Source organism: Lycorma delicatula, chromosome 1 (genome assembly GCF_047948215.1).
Source record: "Lycorma delicatula isolate Av1 chromosome 1, ASM4794821v1, whole genome shotgun sequence".
Classification (NCBI taxonomy): Eukaryota; Metazoa; Arthropoda; class Insecta; order Hemiptera; family Fulgoridae; genus Lycorma; species Lycorma delicatula.
In genome coordinates this window covers 235,768,937-235,777,797 of record NC_134455.1, presented here as the reverse complement: position 1 = coordinate 235,777,797, position 8,861 = coordinate 235,768,937, and the positions used below count along the sequence as shown (strand labels likewise).

General features: G+C 30.0%; 1 protein-coding gene across 1 annotated transcript in view; it reads left to right on the top strand.

Annotated features, from left to right (window-relative positions):
• Window positions 1-6,488: 6,488 nt before the first annotated feature.
• LOC142318264 (synaptotagmin-15-like) overlaps window positions 6,489-8,861 on the top strand; it is a 215,954-nt gene continuing 213,581 nt past the window's right edge. Inside the window, exon 1 of the mRNA XM_075354830.1 lies at window positions 6,489-6,659. Within this exon, the coding sequence (XP_075210945.1) occupies window positions 6,657-6,659 (3 nt within the window). The 5' untranslated portion in view covers window positions 6,489-6,656. The remainder of the gene's footprint in view (window positions 6,660-8,861) is intronic.

The window sequence follows — 8,861 nt, the reverse complement described above, 5'->3', positions numbered from 1 at the left end:
ATCGAAGTAGCTGACCTTTTGCAGGGTTTTTACTTCCAGCACAGCTACTTCATCTTTGTAGACAGGACAATTCCTTGATCTACAAGAATGCGCTCCTTTGCAATTGATACATGTAGGAGGCTCTTTACACGGCTCTTCCTCATGCACCTCTTCACCGCACACGCATATTTGCGGTTTTTCGCATCTAAGAGCGGTGTGGCCAAAGCGTTGGCACTTGAAGCACCTCATTGGCTGTGGGACAAATGCCCGCACATCCAAACGGCGAATCCCTGCTCTTATCTTTTCCGGCAAAGTAGGCCGGTTGAAAGTGAGGACATGAGAAGGTGAGGGTAAGACCTCACCGTTCCTTCTCATGTTCAATCGACGGCACTCTATTACTCCTTGTGCTGCCAGTTCCTCTACTATCTCTTGCTTTGAACAATTTAAAAGATTCCGACATACCACAACACCCCTTGAGGTGTTGAGCTTGCCGTGGGGATCAACACGTACAGCTAGTTCTCCAATTTTCTTCAGTCCTAGAATCTTCTGAGACTGTATATCATTTACAGTCTCTACATGAAGTCCCGTGATAGTTTTTCTTATTTCTTTAACAGGGCCTCCAGCACATTTGTTTATTACTCGAGCGATGAGGAAAGGACTCACCTTCGAGAAATTACCTTCTTCTTTCGTGATAACCAAATACTTAGGTTTTGGAATGCTGCTCTTGAAAAAAGCTTTCTGCATGCTTTTTCTAGCCTCAATCTCAATCCTTCTGGTTTCTGCACTCTTTCGGCGTTTCGCCTCAGGCGAAACGGCCGGTTCTAAACGAGGGTGTTTGCGTGAACCCTCTGCCACGTTTAATTGTTCAGTTTCCATGAACAAATAATCCCTTCTGTAGTAAGGCTAGCCGCCGGGGTACACCCCCACTCCAGGGCTACCAACCCTGGAGGTCCGTTCCGGTACTCCGGTGAAACCGGCATATGTCCTGGCAGAGAGCGGATGCGCAGTCTCTGCACTGACTCCAGGCCCCTACACACCGAAGCTGTCAGGGCTCCCATGCTCCGAACAATGGCACCTTAACTATATGCTTGCCATCGCGGGGGGCATGTGGACGACGAAAGGTCTCCGTTACACCTGCAAATAACTTTGACCGTGGCCGCCACATCGCCAGCTCTAAAGGCGGTATTAATCCATTTCCGTAATCGTTAAGAATTTTGTATCTGCAGGTGGCCGCAAAGTCCAGTCATGTAATTCGGCCTATAGATGTAAATCGGCCGAAAAAAGCATATCCGAGAAACAACACTCGGAACTCCGTTAGCCAGCTATATGTAATGTACTTGAGTACCCTGTTGCCGCCCTGGACGTGGAACGTAGATGTTGTGTTCCGGACGTGGGGAATATCTACCTCAGGGCAATTGAGTATTTTTCTATTTGTATTCGTTTTCTTTTTGGAAAATATACTTTCACGATGATTTGAAATGAAATATTCTTCAATCCGGTAAGCTGGATTACCGCGTGTTAAAATTGAATAACATAAAAATTAAGAAAAAAAAATGGACTTATTTATAATAGTAAAATCTTTCGGTTCGGATCTCGGATTTTTTCTAATTAACTGATTAAAAATATATGTAGTAACAGTTTTTAAAAATACAAGAAAAATCTTTTACATTCCAGAAACTGTGGGAAAAGAAATGCTACTTGTTAGAGAACGTTATTAATAGATTTTAGTCTGCATTATTGTCGATGTACATTTCAACTATTGTCAATGTACCCCTTCTCTAGTGACTTTTTCTCTGTCTTCTTCAACAGCCATCGAACTCTTCTTCAATCAAGGGTTTCGCCATCCTCTTATAATTCCATTCTCATTATTCTATCTGTGTTTATAAACATTCTTTTTTTTGGTGTAGCTTAATAATTACATTTATTATTTATTCTTTATTCATTCTCTAAAAAATTGTTAATCCCACATATAAAAACTTAACAATTAAAAAAAAAAAATTCTAACAGAGTTGAAGATTTCAATTTCTACTTTCCTTTGTAGCTGAAATATTATAGTAATACAATTATTATGGTACGAAATATTATCTGTTTTTTTGTGTTGTCTTCGCAGTTGATAATTTGCTTTAATTTTATTTTTTCATGATATATTTCCTATTAGATTTTCTAATTTATTTTTTCCTTACCGAAAAGCCTTGGAGTTTTTATTATATATATCACAAAGTTATACAATATTCTTAAAATTTTACACATTATTTTTTTCTTTTGTAATATTTTTGAATCCCTTTACTTCATTGCTCATATTGATCTTTTTGTATTACTTTTAATTAGTATTTTTCGTGCTACGCTTTTATTTGATATATTTATAGATTTTCTTAGCTTTGTTTTCCTATAACTCATTTTCTTCTTACTTCTTTTAGGTTGATTTTTTTTATTTATCGCAATAAAAAAAAAAGAAAAAAAAAATAAGAATGGTGTTAGTAATCCAGTGGTTATTGTTAGAATACTTTTCTATTGAGTAAGGTTTTTACTAAGATGACTTAAAAAAAAAAAACAACACGTGAGACAGTTTTAAGGAGATTGAGTAAAAAATGATTAATAAGTTTATTGCTATTAAATGGCCTGTAAGTTAATATTATTGGAAAACTAATGAACAACTTTTAACGATTTAATTTATGAGTTTGCCTTTCGGTTGAAGAATTTAGTTAAGAATGATAACAATTTTTCATGGAAATTGTAAAGTAAATCATTTCTGATGACTCTGAAAAGAAATGTATTCAAGTAATTCAAAGGTATCAACTTTCGCAGACATTTATAAGAAATAAAGAAATTTAACTCTTCGTTTGGTAGTTGAATAATATTGAATGGGTCGCGCGGTAATTAATTGTCATAACCCCCCAGTGTAAACATTACGATAGCATTAAATGAATGTAACTTTGAATTACAATTGAATTTAAATTTGAATTGAATTTAAATTACGAAAGATTCATTGCACGAAAGTATTGAAGAAATGCTTTAAACATTATAGTTTAGTAATATAAAAATTGAGTAAAATTAAAAAAATATGAATAAAAACAAATTAACACAATTTATTTATTTAATTTAAAATCTGTTACACCAGTTGCTGTTCATAAATTATATTTTTATCATAAATATTTTCCGCCTTCAGCTTCCAAAAATATATCATTTTTAACATTTCTTATTGGATTCATGCTTAATTTTTGCAATGAAATATAATTTATAGCCAAGCAGTGAGTCATAAATAAAAACGTACAGGAAAACTGAAAACTGAAGTTAAAGTAAATTTAATGTGAATTCATCCAGAGAGTCTAACTTATCAAAGCAATTAAAATTTCTCCATTTAATTGATAATGGTTTGTTGCCAGCATACCACATACTAAATTAAAAGTTAAATACTCACCTAAGTTACATTTTCTCTATTCAGAACCCAGTTATTGAGAAAAGTTATAGATTCGAAATTAATTTAGTGACGAGGATTGGGTAGAAAAGATGCCGCGGGCTGTTACATAATCCAAACGGCAGTGTGCTGTAATGCAGTATATTGATACTTGTGCAAATAGAATATTTTTCTAGTTTTTCAAACAATACGATTAAATGTATAATTTAAATTTTATCAGTTTCAACCTTTCCTGAAATTAGAAAAAAAACATATCTCATAGATTTTTTCGTTGGTTTTTGAATGATGTTTAAAATTAAATGTTTACTGTGGATTCCGCTTTATCAAACTTTTGGAATTACTAGGGTTTCTAATTTGTTTATTATTTAATTTGTACATTTTTCTACTATAAATATTAACTTTTAAATTTGTTTTTATAATTATTTCTTCCACTGATGTTCTCAATGGTAAAAGTGTTGTAATATTCAATAAAATCCAAATATTTTATTAAAAATTTTAATATGAAACTGTAAGCTTTTATTATCAGAAGCCGATCATTCATCAATAATTATGTTACTCTAACTGTGTGAATAAAGGTCGGTGATAAATGATTTTCCAAGTATGATAAAATAAAATAAACTTTGTTAATGATTAAGTAAAACAGTATTTATCCAATAGAATTTGTATTAATCCTGCAATAAAAATATGAAAAAACGAGATTATGATATACTGGATCCTTTTATTTTAAATGTAGAATATTATTCTGCATGCATAAGCTCTCAAATAACCTCAGACAATTGTATACAGAGATAATTATATACAGGGAAATACCCATTAATCTTCATGTTTTTATGTGAAGACATATTTCTTGTTAAAATACTTTTTTAACACATTCAAGGTCATAATAAAAAACTTATAAAAAAATAATGACCAAACGGTGATAAAAGTGGCTGTTGAACAATTATAATTTTGGAAATGTGCTACTGAAAAATAATTTTATCTTGAAATTTAAAGAATTATATTTTTTTCTGAGAATGAGATGAAAATGAAATCCTAAATAAAAGAATTTATGTTGTTTGCAATTGCAATACATTATATGGAAAAAAGTAATGTAGAAAGGTTTATTTAGTTAAGAATTTATTCTAATAAACACGATAATATTCAATGCTATGTGATTCCGACCATACATTTACTACAAAAGCGTAGTAATCTCATTTATCGAAGCTATTTCCAAAACATGATATCCAAGCTGTATAGTTTTAAGAAGTACAACTAAGTAAATATATATTCTGTTAAAGCAATTAAATTAACTTTTTTTAATCTAAAATTTTATAACGGTATATGCAATATTTATATTTTTTCTATTTAATTAACGGAGTAAACTCGTTATCATATTGTCCAATATGAAATTTGTCACTTATAACCTGTAATTAAGCGATTAACGACTATTTAAGCAAATAGTAAAAAATAGTACTATTTCAGTTATTAAACATAAATTTGTATTACCAATTATTTTATAATGTATTTCAATCCTTCTGAAAGGAAAAAAAATGTAACCGAAAATCTTTTTTGAAATCCTGTGCAGTATGCAATCGGCCATTGTTCTATGATTTATTGAATTTTCAACAATTAAAAAAAAAACATATATATATCAGTTCGTCAGTACATATCAGTTTGCAGTTATTATCAAAATTCATCAAAACCTTGAACAAGCTAAACATTTTTTAACGTAAAAATTGTTTTAAGATTCTAGGAAAACTGCTTATCTTTGTGATTCCCAACTATTTTTCTTAATTATTGCAGTCTTTGAGTATCATAACGCTAAAAGATTTTAGGACGTATCGATAATTTTTTCAGCGGTAAGGGCCTCCGAAACCTTATTTTAATATGTTTTCAATGTAGATGTTCATTATAATTTTGATAAAGTTGTTTACCTAGGGAAACTGCGTGCGTCACAAAAGTTGTTTTAAACCATTTTTTTCTTGTTTTCTGAAAATGTAATCAATGTGTACATACGTTCTATAAACAATTTGTTAGTAAATAATATAAAATAAAACAGGCTTTAATATGGTTTGTGTTATATTTCTTCTTAATAGTTAATCAAGAAATTATAATAGTTTAACTTCAGGTTTCTTAATTAGAGGAGAGTAAGTTAAACTATCCCTTAATCAGTCCCTATATCATATTCATAATAATCTTTCTATGTTTCTTTTCATTAAATAGTCTTTTAAATCCATATATAATTGAAAAATAGATAACCACATGTCCATTTATGATCGAATATACATCAACAAAAACTAACTAAAAGAGATGCCTTCAACCCTTAATTTATCCGAATAGGTGCTACATAAGTAAACAAGCAGTCTGATATCAGCTTAACACTAAATAACTTTAAATGGCTATTAAATTTATTTCTAGTGCTTCAGAGGGTTGTAAAGCGATGGTTAAATAGTTATTTTATTCTAAAATGTGATATTTAAAGTCTGTATCTCATTTTTATATATTATTACATTTGCTTTTTTCTTTCTTTAATAGCACGTTTTAGAAAAAAACGAAATATTTTAAGAAAGTGACACTGGCTGTTGCTAAAGGATGTGATAGGAAGGTATCAGAACGATTAACACACATTTTAGAATATAATAAATAAACCGTCAATTTTGTAATTTTCAGCCACGATATTCGATTATCGCTTTATAATTAAAAAGTTCTTCGGAATAACATTGACTAGTTGACTAGTCAATGATATGTACTTAAAACATATATTTCTTTAGCATTTTATAATTCTTACAATAAAAAGTGCACGAAGAAAATACTTTTTTTTTCTTCTGATAAAGTAATAAAACAAAATTTATATATCAACAAAAGAAAAGAAAGTTTAAAAAAAGTACAAATAAATTATATAATATATTACAATAAAATATTAGACTGGCAAAATGTAAATTCAAAAGTCTGAATGAAATAATAGTTATTATGTAATTTTTTTTATAATTATACATAAAACTTGATGTGCTTGAAAACCTGGGAAAATGTCAGTAGGGTAGGGAAATTTTTTGGTCCGTCTGGGAAATTTCAGCAAGTAGATTGGGATTGCCGTCAGTTTGCCCTACTACGAGCTACAGGTACTTGCGTGCGGCCTGTTGCTTTCTTTACATCCAGGTCGTGCCCCTTGTGACAATGTGCTCAAATTGATCTAGCTTGCGTGCTAGCGCGTCCTGTTACAAATAATTTATTTAGTTTTAACAGCTTCAGCGAGATTAACAACTATACACGCAGCTGCTAATATATGGTAATTCCGTTAATCCATTCTATTAATTATGAAATAATTTTTTTTTTCAAGATTCCGATCACTTAATACAGAATGGAGTTACAATTATTATTATTATTGTAGGAATATAAATTTCATTTTTCACAGGGCAATTTTGTAAAAGTTTCTAAATTAAGAAATCTATTAAAACTATAAAAAAAATATTGTCACTAATTAAGCAGCAATTTTAGAGAAAAAAAAAATACCCTTCAGTTTGAGAGAATTGTTGCTTTATTTTTTTCAGAGATTCACATAAATTGGTAAATAAATGCTTTGACTCTTTTTATCTTATAAACTTTCATAAAATAAGAATTATTTGTGCAGTAAAGTATTTAAAAATAATTTCAGTTTAATTTCAAAATCCATGTCTGTGAAAATTGGGCCTAGAAATTTGTATTGATTATCTTTGGAAAGTTTTGTAGCCTAATCTGTTACTTTTAGTATATTCGTTTACTACATTTATCAGCAAAACTAAAAGACAATTAAACATTTTTGCTAAGGAATATAATTTTTTATTTTTATGTAACTTCTTTATAGAAAATTTCTTTATATAAATTTTTGTAAAATAATAATATTCGGATACGTATTTTAAGTTTTTTGGCTTAGTATTCGTCACAAAAAGATCACATTAATTAATAATCTGTTGTTATCTTCAAGAAGTATTTTATTCTGAAAAAAAATTTAATTTTTATAAAAGATAGTATTTTTTCCTGGGAATTTCTGATTTATGTAAATAAAATATATTTAGTCATAGTGATTTCAAAAATTATTCAGTACCACATTACAAAAGAACTACTTCTAAATCTATCTATTGGTTATTTAAAAATATTCAGGCTTATCTAAAAATTAAGATATGATAAAAATAAAAAAAAATCTGTGATTTTCATTTAATAGGAACGATTCTAATTTTTAATTACTAAATATTAATTATTTATTTTAGAATCATTTTAACCATTGTGTTAATAAAAATCACTCCTACTCGTAAGTGTTAAAAAAACATTTTAAGATACATAAAATAACTTTAATTGTTGTAACACTCTCTTTTAATTATCTCTTTTTTTATTTATAACAATAATCCTATAAATATAAAAGGAAAAATTATTTTATTAAAAAAACAAAACAAAAACAATTATATGTTTAAAAATTACGGTACATCAATAAGTTAAAACGATAAAAATATAACGTCAGAGTAAAAAATTATATTTTCTTTATTTATTATATAATTATAATATATATTACATAATATAAATTGTATTACTTATCTATAGATGGTTAGATCAGAAAAACAAATCGTGAATAACAATTACCATGTACCAAACAATTTTATGAGTTATACTCGTTCTTACTGAGGTTTCAGTTGTACAATACGGAAAAAATGGTTAATTAAAAAAAAAATTGGGTTTAATGCTAATTTTCGGGCATTAAAATCATTAAACCGATTTTCCCTATCCTTTGTATTCCTAATAAAATATTAAACAGTAAGTTATAACTTATAACTAATATAAGTTATACATTTTTTAGTAGACTATTAGAATTATAATACCAAAATGATTCATAAATATATAAACATGTAATAAAAAAAGGTTAATAACTATTATACCTTCATTTTTTTTTTGAGTGGAAAAACTAAAGTAGATTTATCTTCTTTTCTCAATTTCTTCTCTTTGGTTCTCTCAGAGACACTATTTCACTTGAAATATGAAAACCATCATTAATAAAAAATTGAGCAACCCATCCGTCCATCAGCTTTAACTTTTTAAATTTTTTTTTACATAGTGGGAGGGAAAAGCTCTACCAGCCGCCGTCACATCCGCTCTGTCGGAAATACGGGGCTCACACCGTCTAGAAAACCTTTCCCTTCTTTCCATAAGACTGGACCTGGCCACAAGGCATGAACTCGGTACCTATGGGGCGGGTGCAGGATACACGTTTCTGAGCAGCAGGATCTAACGTTCACCGAGAGTCATCGGAAGGCGACGACCCGGGTGGGCCCCCACTCTCCACTCCCGGAGGCTGGCCGTCACCCACTACCCATCCGCCAGCTTACAGTTGATGTCCGTGATCATGGACTCTACCACAGCCCAGCTCCTCCTGGACCTGAGCATGAAGCCCATAACGTTATCAGGGTCTAGATGTCCCAGAGTCTGATAACATTCTGCCCACGATTGTTTCCAGCGGTGAGAG